The sequence below is a fragment of the Lichenostomus cassidix genome, chromosome 11 (assembly GCF_008360975.1).
Source record: "Lichenostomus cassidix isolate B80296 chromosome 11, HeHo_3.0, whole genome shotgun sequence".
In the NCBI taxonomy this organism is placed as follows: domain Eukaryota; kingdom Metazoa; phylum Chordata; class Aves; order Passeriformes; family Meliphagidae; genus Lichenostomus; species Lichenostomus cassidix.
Window position 1 is genome coordinate 2,359,104 of NC_139492.1, and position 15,599 is coordinate 2,374,702.

General features: G+C 54.1%; 1 protein-coding gene across 1 annotated transcript; it reads left to right on the forward strand.

Annotated features, from left to right (window-relative positions):
* Positions 1-10: 10 nt before the first annotated feature.
* On the forward strand, positions 11-13,638 carry LOC146432051 (dual specificity protein phosphatase 22-A-like). The gene is made up of 8 exons (XM_085071417.1): positions 11-707; positions 846-921; positions 2,243-2,276; positions 2,749-2,831; positions 5,073-5,122; positions 7,660-7,734; positions 8,501-8,672; positions 12,487-13,638. The coding sequence occupies exons 2-8, from the start codon at positions 901-903 to the stop codon at positions 12,691-12,693; spliced, it is 642 nt and encodes a 213-aa protein (XP_084927543.1). The 5' UTR covers positions 11-707; positions 846-900; the 3' UTR covers positions 12,694-13,638.
* Positions 13,639-15,599: the final 1,961 nt, after the last annotated feature.

Genomic DNA, 15,599 nt, shown 5'->3' on the forward strand with positions numbered 1-15,599 from the left:
GCTTTCAGGGCTAACAAAACTGCCAAATTTCTCCCCTCAGCTAAGCTGGTGGCTCCTGGACTCTGCAGGGGTTTGGTGTAAAAATGCCTCTCTGAAGACTAAACCAAGCTTGGACTTCAGTTTGCTCTTTTCCTGATGACAGGAAACCCTCAGGAAACTTGATGTTGTGATTTGGGGGCTGTGGTGGGGTCTCAGCCACTTCCTGGTCCCTCTTTCCCTTCCACTCCAAAATCTGGGGAAGGTTTTTAAGGTGAGATAGTTTGGTGGGAGTTAATCAATGAGCTCCCCTTCCTGCACCTGAAAAATCCCTTAGGTGAAAAATTTGTCTCTGGGGTGCTGAGAATGATGAGGGTGACAGAATCCCAGGCTGCTGATGGTTGGAATTTTGCTTTTCCCTGCTCTTTGCCTGGTGGCACCGAGCTGGGTGAGGAACATGGAGCTGCCAGGGGTTTGTGCCTGGAGAATGATTTGAAAGAAAAATTTGAAGGAAATGCTGGAGTTTCAGTGCTGAAACTGCTGGGATAAGGGAGTTCCTCCTGGGAACGTCCTTCCCCAAAAGGCTGTGGAACCCCAGGGAGCCCAGGAGAGAAACCTGAGCCTTGCCATGATCCCAGATCCTTATTTCATCCTCCCCTTCCTGGCTCCAGCCACTCTCTGTTCCCTTTGCCCTCCGGAGCAGCAGCAGGACCTGCCGGAGCAGCCTGCAGGTGAGCTGAGTTTGCCAGGGCTCTGCTTGCTCCCCTCCTGGCGTGTTTCCCTTCCTCCTGCTCTTGGCAGAGGTTTGAGCTCTTGGAGGGGGTCAGATCTCACTGTCCTCTTTGGGATTTTTGGGTGTTTGTTTGCAGGCAGCCTTGGAGACGGAGAAAGCACCCAAATCCTGATCCTGGGGAGAGAAAATCCATGGGGAGTGGCATGAGCAAGGTACAGGGGGACAGTGGGATGGTGGCCAGCGTGTCCTCTTCTTCTGCAGCTCATGGATGCACTTCCCAGGCCACCAGGATTCCCTAAGGACAACTATTTCCACCTTCTTGTTTCCCACAGCCCTTTGAAATTCCAAGCACTTCATGAGAATTAAGAAAACAAACAGGGATTTCTATCCGAGGTTTATAATCCTCCGTGCCTGCAGGTGTCAGAAAAGTGACAGCTGGCCTTAAATGCTCTTCCCTGGGGTGGTAAAGCCTTGGCATTGTCATCCTTAGGGGTGACAGGGGTCCCTGCAGGGAAATTCCCTCCTTCCCACCCTAGGATGTGCCCCAGCAATGGGGGAAGTGGGGCTTCATTTCTGCTTTTCCCTCCAGGGCTGGAGGAGGGGATCGATTTCTGTCGGTGTCCTTAAATAACCACTTGGAACGTGAGTCCTCCAGTTTAAAATTAGACTCTGGGACAAAAACAGAGAGATCAGATCAGGGCAAACTCCCTCTGCATGGCTCTGATGTGGTTTAACACCCGAGTTTCACCCGCTGTGAACTCAGCCTGACAGGCAAAGTGGCTTTTACAGCCCCCAGTGTCACCAAAGCCTTTTGGGGAGCCCAGGCTGTTGTTGCCAGGGGTTGGGTTGGTGCAGATACTTTTGTAGGATCCAATTCTGGACTTGATAAAATGCAGGGCTCTGCAGCCCCCTTTTAGTGGTCACAGTTTGTGCTGTGCTGAATCCAAGTGGTCACACCCAGGGATGGGCTGGGCTTCAGCTGGATGTGACCCAGTAGTGTTGAAAACCCTAAAACTTCTCAAACCAGGGGTTTTCTGCCAGATGGGCACCAGCAAATCCATGTCACAATCAGCTTTCTGTGCCTCTGGAAATGCTGTGGTGGTTTTTCACACCCCTCAAAGACCCTGAGCTGCCCTTTTTCTCCTTCAAAACCCTGCAGCAGCAAGCTGGAGACCAAATCTGCAGCCTTGCCATCTCTTAACTGCAGTAATGTAAATATTGCTATAAATAGCCTGTGTCCATCCATCCCCAGCTGGCAGATGCAACCTTTGGAACTCTGCAGGATCACATCCAAACCCCTCCCGTTCCTGTGCTGAGTTTTCCTGAGCTCTGCACTCCTCCAGGGAGTTTGGGTTCAGCCTTTCTCCTGGTTGTTTATGAAGATGGTCCATGGATTTGGGTGGTTGGTTTGTCATGCCCTGGGGAGTTTGGTGCCCTGCTGGAATCAGATCTGCAGCTCAATCTTCCCACCACATCAGATGAATCTTGTTCCTGGTGCCATCTGAATGCTCTCTCCTTTTTGTCACCTCCCAGATTGTCACCGGCCTCTACCTCGGGAATATCCGTGGTAAGTGTCTTTCCCAGCCTCTCCATGGTGCTGGGGGGTCCCTGAATAGCTGGCAGGGCTGGAGGATTCCCTCCCCTTGGGAGCTCCATGTGCTCCCAACTGGGAATCTCAGCATCTTCCAGAGGTCCAAAACTGCCCAAAATTCCCATCCCAATTGCCAGTGATCCCAGCCCAGGACAGGGATGTCCACTGGGAGCTGTGGTCACCAGTCATGCTGGAACACCAGGAAATTCATAGCATGTCCGAAAACCTCTTCAACAGCAAGGACAGAACAGCCTTTTCCAATTTTTCAGGATAATTTCTGATTTTGGGGGTACTTTAGGCACCTGCTGAGTACCCAGGGGATCCAAGGGAGATTCTGCTTGGAAGGAGGTGTCCAATCTCCCTCCCTGCTCCGTGTGGGATGAGAGGCAGTGGGAAGGGCTGGACTGGGGGGTGAGGGCAGTAATTCCCACGTGGCTCCTGTTCCCAGACTCTGAGGACCATGAAAACCTGCTGAGGAAGGGAGTGACCCACATCCTGTCCGTCCACAACCGCGCCAAGCCCGTGCTGGAGGTGCGTGCCTGGCTGGGGTCTGGGGGATCACCCCGGGACAGCAGGAACAGGGAAAGTGCAGGTGGGACACACAGGAGCTTCTCCCGGCCCGTGGAGGAGCAATGCTGGATTTACACTGATTTACACACTGATTTACACACCGATTTACACTGATTTACACCGAGCAGTGCTGCCCAAAGGGGCTCAGCGCCAGCTTTAGGGAGGAGCAGCGGGGTTTTTAGGGCTCAAGGGCACCATACGCTGGTTTTTGGGGGACGGCGCTGTCGGGACCCGGTGCTGGCGGGGGGTCCCCACGAGAGGGCGGCGCTGCCCTGTGAATGGAGTCCCGGCGGGGAGGTGACACGGCGGGACCTGGCACTGCCGGCTCGGTGTCCCTCCCGCTCCTGCCGCGCTGATCCCGGGCTCCCGGTGGGGAAACTGAGGCAGGATGGAGCTGCCCTTGGGGTGATGGCAGAGGTGTGACACAGGTCGTTTGCGCACAAATCCCGCCCGGGTGGTTCATTGCGCCTGGAGCAGCTGCAGGTTTGGCTCCTGGGATGTGCGAGGAGTGGGAGGCACAGCCCTTGGGGGGTGGGAGGAACACCTTCCACTGTCCCAGGTTGCTCCAAGCTCCATCCAGCCTGGCCTTGGACACTGCCAGGGATCCAGGGGCATCACAGCTTCTCTGGGCACCCTGTGCCAGGGCCTCAGCACCCTCTCAGGGAATAATTCCTTCCCAATATCCCATCTAATCCGGCAGTGGGAAGCCATTCCCTGTGTCCTGTCCCTCCATCCCTTGTCCGCAGTCCCTCTCCAGCCCCTTTAGGCCCTGGCAGGGGCTCTAAGATCTCCCTGGAGTCTTTTCTTCTCCAGCTGAACACCCCCAGCTCTCCCAGCCTGGCTCCAGAGCAGAGTTGCTTCCTTGGAGCATCTCCTTGGGCTCCTCTGGATTCTCTCCAGCATCTCCACATCCCTCTTGTCCCGGGAGTGCTTCATCCCAGTGTTGGGATGCTGCAGGAAGGGAACAGCACTCCCAGGGCTCCTCATCCCTTTAGGGCCACCACGGGGAGGGAGGGAACCCCAACCCAACCAAACCCCAGCTGGAGCTTTTCCCCAGCGAGGCGTTGAGCAACGCGGAGCGGGGCAGAGCGAAAGGGAAGGACAAACGGCTCGTGGCTGGGGCTGGGGCAGCAGCTGTGGCTGGAGAGCGCAGGGATCAGCCAGACGGGGAGCAAACCACACGGAGAGCTTACAACACGGAGCAAAGCCGCGCGGAGGGGAAGCGGAAAGGCACGGGGGTTGAGCAACGTGTCAATCACAGCCTTGCGCCGGCAACCGCAGAGCCCAGCGGGTTCCCATGCCTGGTCCTGCTCTGCTGGGCGGGATGGGGACAGCCAGCCCCGTGGGGAAGGGTTAATCTGGGGGTGGGATTGGGGTTTGGGGTGGGTGGAGGTGGTTTTGGCTGCTCCACGGTGGGTTGGATGGCGTGGCGGCTCTTCCCGCTGTGGGGAGGTTGGGATGGCACCAGGATGGGATGAGGTGATGCATGGGAAATCTGTCCATCCTCATCCTTCCCAGCAAGGAGTTATCCCTTTTTCCATCCTTCTCTGCCCCTTCCCTCCTGAAATAAGCCACTTTTTCCAGCCTCCTGGAAGGAGGTGGAGGGTGGAGGACCATGGAGGGTGGTCCATAGGGTTGGGCTGCATGAGCCAGGAGGGATCTGATGGAGATGGGACAATCCCTGGTGCTCTGGCTGCAGGATTTCCCCCCATTTCACAACAAAAAGAATTAAAAAAACCCCCCAACCCCCAGATAAAATGGATCTAAATTTAGCTCCGAATGGGGAGGATCGAGGAAGCGACGTTTTGAGGAGAGGAAAGTAATCTGACCTAGGCCAGGCAGGCAGCAGATGATTTATGGGGTATTAAAAGGACGGGGAGGAAATAACTCATTGATGAGAGTGGCTTTGTCAGTGCATGTTCACACCCATCTTCCTGGTGGAGTTTGGGGCCTGGAAAAGGGCTGGCTGTGCTTTGGGGAGCATTTTAGGTGTCCCCACAGCCTGGCCTGTCCCCGGGGATGGAATGGGGAGAACTAGCCTGGGGTGGGATGGATGCACCCATGCCTGGGAGAGGAGCAAACCCCAAAGTGGTTTTCAGCTTTGCCCTCCCCTCAGGGTCAGCTGAGGAAGGGAAAAAGAGAGAAATAGAGGATTTGATGCTTCTTGGAGGTATTTTATTGCTGTTTTGTTTTGTGCTGCAGGACATGACCTATCTGTGTATCTCAGCCTCGGATTCATCCAGTCAAAACCTGTAAGTGATTTCCCAGCCTTTCTCCTGTTGGCAGTTGTCAGTCAATAAAAGCTCGGGGTCAAGGTTTAGTCCGTTCATGCTGTGAAATTTCATATAATTCCTGAGCTTCACAGAAGCTGGGGTTTCATTTTTGTGTAGTAAATAACACTTTAGAGCCTTAAATCCATTTTTTGTGTGTGTTTGCAGTCAGGAAATTAAATTTTTCGTCAAATTTCAGAATTATTCCACTGAGCAGGGTTGAAAATTGGAGTTAGATGATTTGTGTCAGTGTTTCAGGCATTTTTTTAAAAAAGAAAAATTTATTAAAATTAACTCTTTTTTTTTCACCATATAATGCACAGACGCTCATAAGTCTTGAAATGATGTTTTGGAGATGAAGCTGCTGAGAGGTGCTGGGAGGAAATCCCAGGATTTCGTGGGATGCTGCTGCTTTGGGCCCCCATAAATCATCCATTTGCACCAGCAAATTGGCAAATCCCAGGGATTTTTCTCTCCAATCAAACCCTAAAAAGCATCAAAACTTAATTCCCAGGGCCCAGGCTTAGCCCTGCCTGTGGAGATGCTGATTTTTTCCAGCATCCTCGGGAGCAGCCGTGCCTGGGGTGGAATTCTGCTTGCTCATGCTCCCGCTGAGCGGAAAGAGAAGCTTTACAAGAAAACCCTGCCTCAGCAAGAACTGGGATTTTTGGCTGTTATTTTTTCCCCTTCGCTCATTTCTTTGCGTTTGTGGCGTGTCTACAAAAGGGGAAAAAAAAAAAGAAAAAAAAAAGATAAGGCTGCCTGCAGGAAGGAAGAGTTATTCAAGAAACTATTTTCTGCTTGTCAGTTTATGCCTCGGGTTTCACAATCCTGGTGAACTTTGTGTCCTGCTGGCCACTGAGGAGCTCAGTGGCTCTCAGTGTTGCCATTCCTCTCCCTGATCCCATGTTTTGGGGCTGTAAAAGCACAGGGAGAGCTTCCCTCTGCCTTCCTGCCTGGGGGAAAACACCCCTGGAGGGGGTGAGGATGGATGGGAGGCTGAAGTTCTTTGGGATGGGGTGGGAAAGGGATGCAGGATGTGTCCTTGCAGTGTGGGAATTCCTGCTGCTCCTGCCGAGGGATTGGGATCTGGAGAGCCTGGAGCTGTGCAGGCAGCGCCTGCAGCCCCTGGGGGGTATTGTCTGCTCTGGGAAGACCAGCAGGACAAGATGAAATCCCCTGAGACAAACTTCAGGCAGGGGAAATCCTCCCAGATGGTGATGCTCCATTTGCTACGGTGCTGGAAGCTCCTCAGACTGACATCTCCTTCCAGGAATGAGAGGCTCAGTATTTTTATCCTGACCACAGTGACTCCCTCATCTCTCCTCCTCTTTCTGCAAAGCAGAACCTCCTGCTATTCCTGAGCAAATTCATCCCTGTTTGGCTTCTCAGAAGCTGCCGGGGCAGGGTGAAAAGCACCTTTTCCATGGGCTAGCAGGCATGGAGGAGATTCTGGATTGCTCCCAGAGGGAAACCAGCTCCCTTGGCTAGGGAGACAGTGGGAATGAGTGTGGGAGGTCATGCTTGGCTTCTGAGAAATCAGGAAGGCTGCGTGGGCTCACGCCCACTCCGTCACGCGGAGCAGAGGAAGTCCGGTGCTGGAGCAGAGATGCTGCCAAAGGGACTCTCTTCTCCTCCTGGAAAACCCAGGGCTGGGTGATTAGGGAAGCCACCAGCAGCACAAGGGACCAGAATTAGGTTTTCTGCCTCAAAACTGCCCCCCAGGGCTCGGTGTGGTGCTGAGGGCAGGGAGGGACAGGAAGGTTTTATTGGAAGGAAGGGAATAGGTGGCTCAGTGTGGGATCTCAGTGGCACAACAGCTCCTGGATTCCCACCCGGGGGTGAGCAGGAGGGATGTGTCTCACCAGAGCCTGCCACAAACCTCTAGCTCTATCCAGTCAGTACATATGGAATTAGTTCTCCAGTTTTCCAGGTTTCCATGGGGAAGCCCAGGCTCCAACCTGCCCCGTTTTGCTGCGAAATGCTCTCATTTGGGGGAATGTGCTCCCTCTGCTTTGCCAGCAGCTCCTGGCTGTGCTTTTGGGAATGCTGGCAGCCATCCATGGATGTGCCTGTGCTGCTGCTGGCAGCTCTACCTCCCTGCCATGGGCCTTCCTGTGCATTTCCTCCCTTTCCCTTTCTCTTTCTCCCTTTCTTCCTCCCTGCTGGCATCTCTCCATGTTTCCCTCGGGGGGAAGCAGGTGTGCTTGGCATTGTGTGGGAATTAGGGGTGAGGCAGGAGAACTGCACAAGGTGGCACAAAGTGGCACCTTTCCCTGCAGGCTGAGCTGGTTTGTCTGATCACCATCATTCCCTGTATCCCTTAGGAAGCAGGAAACCCCCTGGGAACACTCCCAGGTTATTTCCTTCACCCGGCAGAGGAAAGATCTCTGCTCCAGCCCCACACTGGTGGCCCCAGGGTGGTTGGAAATCTCTGGGAGTGACACCACTGCTGTTCCTGGTGCCTTGCAGGGATGAACAGCCCATTCCCTCCTCACCTCCTGCCTCTCTCCCCACAGGCTGCAGCATTTCAAGGAGTGCATCCAGTTCATCCACGAGTGCCGGCTCGGAGGGGGAGGCTGCCTGGTGCACTGGTGAGAGCTGCTGGCACCCCCTGGGAGGTGGGAAAGTGTCCTCAGTGCTGGACATCCCTGGGGAAGGGCAGGAAGGAGAGGAGGAGGCACAGAACAGAGGGAGGGTGATGGGAAGATCTCCAGCTCTGGATCCACGGGGATGGTGATACCTGAAACAGGCTTACCTGAAACAGGGGCTAGATAAAGTTAGGAGAATAAAAAGCAGATAAATTTATTAAAGGCTTTTAAGGTGCATTTAGGGCAGACAAAACCTCCTCAAGAGGCTACACCCAAAATGGAGAGTAAATTACGAGTTCTTCCCATTTTTAAGTTCTGTCTATTAACATATTCAGCCTTAATTCTCAATTACACCTTCAGGTGATGATGTCAATTTCCCCAAGCCTGCTCCCCCCAATTCACTGTTGTTTACATATTTTGGCGCTCTGAGGCAGTGAAGTGTCCTTGGATTTTCTAACTGAGAGGAATTGTTTTGTCTAAAAGGCTGGGGACAGCATCTTTAGCACCCTGTGTGGAGCTCAGAGTCACACTAAAATTACAGAAAAATATAAAAGCTAAAAATCCTGAGGCATCAATGGGGATCCTTGCCCTGACAACCTGAGCATCCAGGATGTGGGGTGGAGGGACAGGGGGGTGACAGCAGTGATGAGAGAATGAGAAAACTCCTTACCCCTCCCAACCCATGCCAGGGAACCCCACTGGCATGGGAATTCCATGGGTGATTCCCACGGGATCCCTCTCCCTGATGTGACTCCTTGGGCTGTTCCAGCCTGGCTGGGGTGTCCCGCAGCACCACCATCCTGGTGGCTTACCTGATGACAGTGACAGAGCTGGGCTGGGAGAGCTGCCTGGCTGCCACCAAGGCCGTGCGCTCCTACGTCAGCCCCAACTCCGGGTTCCAGCAGCAGCTGCAGCAATATGAGAGGACCCTTCTCCAGGAGGTAAAACCCTTTTTAGGATAAATTTTGGAGCAGTTTGCAGGCAGGCATGGCTTCTTGGCATGCAGCTCTCTGTTTGCCCCAGCTGGATTTTGGGAATGTCATTTATCACCTGGGAATCTCGGGGTTTGCGTGCAAAAAGGAAAAGGAAAAAAAAAAAAAAGGAGTGCCTTGATATGATGTGAGTGCACTTTAAAAGCCCTTGGAAACTCTAAACCCTCGGTTGTTTTCTCGAGGGTTCAGTTAGGACAGGGTGGGAGGGACAGGAGAGCAGTTTGTCACTTGGGAACCTCAGGAAGGAGCTGAGCCAATTCCCGGCAGTGCAGCACAGCGGGAGCTGGAGGCGGAGAGGGGCAGAGGAGAGGGAGAAAGGCTCTTGTGAGGAATTCCAGGATGTCTGGGCATGCTTGGATCTGCCAGGGCTCCTTGTGACAGCAAGTCTTCTGCTCTCAGAGGCAGGTGACAGTGTGGGTGGAGAAATCTCCAATCTCTCCTGCCCAAAATGAGGTGGAGCAGCAGGTTTTGGGAGATGGATGGGTTCCCATCCCGTGCAGGGGAGGGAGGATGGAGCAGAGCCGAGCTGGATTCCTGCAGCTGGGATGAATGTGGAACTTTTAACCAGGAGAGCACTCAGTGCAGAGATCAGAGCTGCACTTCTGACCTGGAAAGCCTTCGAAAGCAGAGGGAAAAGCCTTTAAAGGCAAAGGGAAAGGCCTTAGAAAGCAAAAGGAAAAGCCTTGAAAAGCAAATGGAAAAGCCTTGAAAAGCACAGCTCCCACCTGGCTCTCCAGCTGCCTCCAGCCTCCCACTCTGGACGCTGCTCATCCACAACTAAGGGTCAGAGTCCTGGACTCCACATGGGACACAGATGGACCTCAGCAAGGAAAGGGTGACCCTGGACAAGATGTGTCTGAGGGATGTCACAGCTCGTGTCACCCAAACTCCATCCCAATCCCTGGAGGGAGAGCATCACACTCACTGCAGCCACGAGCATCCTGCAGTGACCCCGTGACAAACAGGACCCCGGGGTCCCTCTGGCCATGCTGAGCCCTTGCAGAGAATTCCTGTCCTCCCAGGAGGGAGCAGGGACAGCAAGTGACATTGTCCCAAAGGCCAGCCCCTTCCCCAACCCCAAGTTCCCTTCGCTGTCACATGAGGGATGTGGCTCTGCCCCGTTGTCACCAGCTTGCAGAAACGGTGGAAAATGCTCCAAGGGATTACAAAACACCCGCGGGGCTGGAGATTCCCTGCAGGGCTTCCCCTGGCTGGGCCAGCTCTCTGCAGCCCTTCTGACTCTCTGGCCACATCCCAGCACAGACCCTGATGTGGGGTTGGTTGTCTCCTCCCTCCATCCCAGTCATTCCTCCTGCTCCCCAAATCCCTGACTGGAATCCAACTCAAATTCAACAGCCACCACACTTTCCTCCCTTTCCCATCGCCTTTTCCATCACCTCCAAATTTTTCCAGTGGCTTTGCAACCCTTTCCCTGAAATACCCACGGCACAGCCAAGGGTGGAGGCGCCTGGATGTGTTCTCCTGACACATCCTGGGATTTAGCAAGAGCTGCCTTTTCCTTGAAACTCCCACCAGTGTTCCCTGTGATGTCAGCACTGGGGAGGGAATGGCCCTGGTGGGTGGAAAGCTCAGGGTGGGGAAAAAGCCTCATTCCTTGGTGGTTAAAACCTGGGAGGAACAGCTTGGTTCTCCTGGGGACCTGCTGGGGCTGTGGTGCCTCAGTTTCCTTCATCTCAGGGACCTCAGATGGGACTCTGGGAGGGAGGAATGGGGAAGATGCTCCCTGGGGCTGCCCAGCCTCGCTGCTGGAGCGTGCAGCTGTGGTTTCAAGCTGGCAAATGGGGCTTTCTCCGGGCTGGAGGGATAAAGAAGGAAGGAAGGGACCAAGAGCAGCAGCAGGGTGGTGGGTAAGGTTAGAAAAGGAAGTCAGTGGGTGCAGGCAAGACGGTGTGGATGTGACAGAGGGCACAGATGGGCATTCCTGGGACAGACCTGTCCCCTGTGGCGCTGGCACACCTTGGCCAGGCTGCCTTCTTCCCCCTGCTGCCACCCCAGATGGGCTGGGTGCTCCTGGCCTGGGGGAGAGGAGGAGGAGGAGGGCAGTGGGCTGGTGGTCAGCACTGGAGGAAATGGGCTGTAACCACTTCTTGCTCTGGCTTTAAAAGGAAATGCCTGGCAGCTTCCCCCATCTCCCACCCGCTCCTGCCCTCCTCCAGGATTCTGGGAGTCATCTCCAAGCTCAGGAGTTGGGTGCTGAGTCCTGGTGGGTGCCAGGCAGCTCCTCCCATGGAGCTTCACCCCTCTGGATGGCTTCCATGGAAGGAATGTTCCCCCCATGAGATCCTGGCATGGATTCTTGCCCTAAATCCTGTCTCAAGTCCTTTGGGTCTCACTTCCCAGGGGTTGTTTTCTAGCAAGGAAAGGTCTACATCTGTGCACTGTCCTGAGCTTGCAGGTGGCCAGCTGTGTACCAGCTGTGGTGAGTCCTGCTGGCAGAGGGAGCGGATTTGGGAAATCCAGACATTCCCAGTGGAAATCCCCCCTGCCCCAGCTGATTTGCCCTGGCTGCAGGAGAGGGGGATCCCACCAGGGTCAGTCTCTTTTTTCCCTTGTGACTCGTCCAGTCCTAGCAGGACAGGTCTGAGCTGCCAATTCTGCCATCCTGCATCCCAAACTTTTCCTGGGAGCTTGGTGGCTTCTGCTTCTGCCCCAGCACCCCAGGAAGAGGAATCCACAGGAAAGGCACCTCGTTCTGGGGGTGCCAAGGCTGGGCAGCTCATGGGAGCTGCTCCCCTGTCCCTCTGCATCCCTTGGCATCCCATCCCTGTCTCCAGGCTCTGATGCTCGATCCCTCTCTGCCCCCCATCTTCCCTCAAGGTGTTTTGTGTCGCTGGCTGTGCTCCTGCCATTCATCCCAGTAAATCCCTGCTGGAGCAGCCAGTTCCCAGCTCCTCAGGGAGATGGCAAAGCCTTGCCTGCTCCATGTGAGCCCCAGGCGGTGGGAATGGTGAATCCCAATGGGAATGGTGAATCCCAGCGGGAATGGTGAATCCCAATGGGAATGGTGAATCCCAGAGGGAATGGTGAATCCCAGAGGGAATGGTGAATCCCGGCAGAGCTGCCCCTTCCTGCTCCTCGCTGCTGCAATTTGGGACTCTCTGGCTGTTTCCTCATCCCAGCAGTAACGGGAACAGTTTCTCTGGACCATCCCTTGCTTCCCAACCACCTCCAGGCCCCAGGCTGCTGCCAGCTGGCCCCTGGCCACTGGGATGCTCCTGCCTCTGGAGCAGTGGGGATGAGGGGGATGAGAAATTCCCCAAAAACTCCCAGCAGTGAGCAAGGTGCTCTGACAACAAACCTGCCTCCCCTTGCAAGGACCAGCTTGGCTGAGCTGCTTGTGGGGGAAAAATACATGGGGAAACATTCCTAATGGGAATTCAGGCACATGAGGAACAGCAGCAGCTTCTTGGCAAGCAGAAGTAAATAAAGCTGCTGCTGTCCCAGCTGCAGCCAGGGTGGGAAGCTGAGGATGCTGCCAGCTCTGTGCCGGGCTGGGGATGTGGGGAATGCTGGGATGGGGAAATCCATTGCATCCATGGTGTGAGGAGTGTGAGCTCCTGTGGGATTGGGATCTTCCTGCATGCTGGATGTGCCTGTGGAGAGGCTGTGGAGGGCTGGGGTGCAGCAGGAATTGCTTGGCTCGCTGCTTCCCATCAGAGCTATCACAGCCCTGCTCTCTCTCTGGGGGTCTCCCAGCCTTCCCAAGTGACCCTGACAACCTCTCCCGGCTTTTTCCCGGCAGTACCGTGCCTGGATCTGCCGGGATTACGGCAGGAACCCCTTCCGGGACCAGGAGGAGCTGCAGCGCTTGCTGGGCCGGCAGCAAGAGGGGCAGAAGGAGCAGCAGCTGGGCAGCAGGGATTGCTCCTGGCTTCGTTCCCCAGCTCCCACCTTCCCTCCTCCCTGCCAGGCAGGTGGCACCGGTGGCAGCAGATGGATGAACAGATAAGCAGCCGGCTGTTCCCGGGCAGGCGTTGGCCCTGGGGCTTGGAAAACTCCATTTTCCCTTTGCCAAGCACCTCCGGGGATTCATGTCTAGGGCACAAAGCTGCCAGGGGCTCCAGCGTTGGAGCGAGGGGACAGGACTGCCAGACCCCCCTCTGGGCTGCCAGCTCCAGTGAATGGGTGACAGTGTCTTGCTGTGTCCCATTCCCCCATTCCCAACGGATCAGAGCAGATTTTCCACCCTCAGAGCAGCAGCCAGCCCTGTCCCTCTCTCCTCGTTGAAATACCTGAGTGCTCCTCTGGCAGGGCATGGGAATGGTGCTGCAGACCTTGGAAATCCTAGGTGGGATGAGATGGAGAGAGCTCACATCATCCTCTGCTTCCCTGAGGAAGGAGGGATGAATCCTGGGATGTGGGGACATTGCTGAGCCCCAGCTGGATCCCAATGGGGTGGGGAGAGAGGCTGGAGGCTCTTTGGGGTTGCAACTTTGGATTTTCCCACTCCAGCCTGTCCTTGGTGGGTGAATATTTGGCATTTTCCTCATCCCAACCCCAGGGAGGGGGAAAATCCAGCAATGCTGGAGGCTGCCTGTCCCACTGCCTCCATCCCTGCAGCCAGAATGGTTTTGGGTTTTCCCTGAGCCCCATGTGAGTGACCCTGCTTGCAAAAGAAGCCAAAATCTTGGTCAGACTCAGCCAACTCATGGACCAGTTTAATTCTGTCTCCCTCCAAAAGCCATTTTAATACTTAAAACCTGTGGCCATGTCCAGTTTTTCATCCCAAACTCATATCATGCTCTTCCAGAGCTTTTTTTTTGGCAGGAATTCCCCCAGCTGCCCTACAAGGAAGGTCCCATCCCATGGATTCACCCCTTCTACACGGAAATCTTCAACCCTTCCATGCCATCTCGGCCTTCTGCTATAAATACCTTATTTGTCCACTCAAAAACGTCTGTTCTGCAATTCCTTCTAAGAAAAAAGGGACTACAAACATTTCTAGGAATTCTCTTAACGAACATTTCTGGGTACTCATCGTGTGACAGCACCAGGGGTGACTCACCTAGCTCCCAAAAAAAGATGAAAGTGATTAAAATCATGAGGGTGGCTGGATTTGATTTGTGGTGTTCCTGGTGGGAACGCAGAGATGGACTGAAATGACCACTCTGCTTCCCATTTTCTCCATGAGAACCACCAGCAAAACGAAAAGCTTTAAATATTCAGCGTTTAGCCGTGATGTATAGAACTCCAGTGGGAAAAAAATGGGTATTTTCCCTATTTTTTTAGGTGGAGAAAGGAGTCCCTGTGCCTGTTTTGTGCCTGTGTGGGAAAACAATTAATGAGATCAAGGCTGTTGGTGGAGTGGACTGAAGGGAGGCTGAGCAAACACGATCAATATCGGATTTAAAGGCTTTGCCATCGTCGCAGGCAGCAGAAAAAATGGAACTTGCAGGCAGGAAGAGAAAAGAGAAGAAAGTGGGAGTTAATAGGAAGTCATCGGAGATGGGAGATAAGCAGAGATTAGCTTTGCAGGAGGTGTGATAACCTCCCCAGCCCGGCTGGCTCTGTCCCTCCCAGCCATCCTGGGATTCAGACATTCCCAGGGAACAGCAGCACCAAAATAAAACCTGGGAAAATCCCCCCGATTTGGGGAGTCACAGGGAATGCCTGGGAGCTGCTGCACCCTCCATGCCTGACATCACAGACACACCGTGTCCAAAAACCTCCCCCTAACCCAAATTTCCCTGGAATCTGAGGGGAGCCCCAGGTGAATATATCTATTTTCCCGCTCTGGCCTCCATCAGTGGGACCTGAGGTGGCTTTAGGAATTCTGGGAGCTGGGAGGCAAACCCTGAACAGGTAAAACCAGGCTGGTTTCCTCCTCTTCCCACATTGCCAAGGGCACCTCACGCTTGGCTGCTCAGCTCTGCTGTCCCACATCAGCATTCCCAAAAACTTGGTGCCTCTGGCACGGCAAAAAGGGCTCTGCTGGAGTGTGACCAAGCTTCCCAGAGTGCTGCTAGCGCAGGGAAATCGTTCACAACAAATTCCTGGCCCTGCTGGCATCCTCATCTTCCCTTCCCAGCAGCAAACAGGGCTGGGCAGCTCCCAGCCTGCTCCAAGGTCCTGAAAACCCATTTAAAATGGTTTAATATTTTATCCTCCCACGGGCATTCTCCTCACTCCAGGGAATTTAGATTTCACCTTTCCAGGCTGCCTGTGAGGCTGCAGAGCCAAAATGAATTTGGGAATGATGAAGTCACCCCGTTCCATTGGAATGAGTCTCCAGGCCTTTGGTCTCCAGAGGGGATGGAGAGTTTGATGATGTAAAGACCCTTTAAAACATCACAAATTTGCTAGGACCTGTACCAAATAAACAGTTTTTTACAGGGGGGGGTCTCCATCTGCCAGGGGGAGGTGGTGATGCAAACCCTCTGCAAAGCTTAACTCGTATTTTTGGTCAAAAAACTGAATTAATCCTCCTGACTGTATCTGATTGCAAAAGAAGTTTTTTGGCTCTCCCCAAATCTCCCGGGGGGGATCCAGTGGGGATCAGCAGGGTGTTTAAAAACAAGGACCATTGCAGCCGTTCTTTATTAGAAATGACAGGAAAGGTTGTGCACCTCGGAGCGTTATTTTTATTAAACCATCTGTGCCGTTCCATACATTTCCCATTTCTCTGTATTACCCACGTGGGAGTAATTATGGTTTTCTTCCAAGAAATGTGTGTGTAATCTGGTAATCCCAAAAAAAACCCCCTCTGAAGTCAGGCTGCAGATGGTCCTTCACGCTCTGGTGGCTCTGGCTGGGGTTGGCCAGGCTGGGCTGGGGCTGCTGGGGACGGTCAGGGCACCAAATCCAGCTTGGGAACAGGGACAGGGAGGCAGGGAATGATTCAGGATTGGGGGTTGA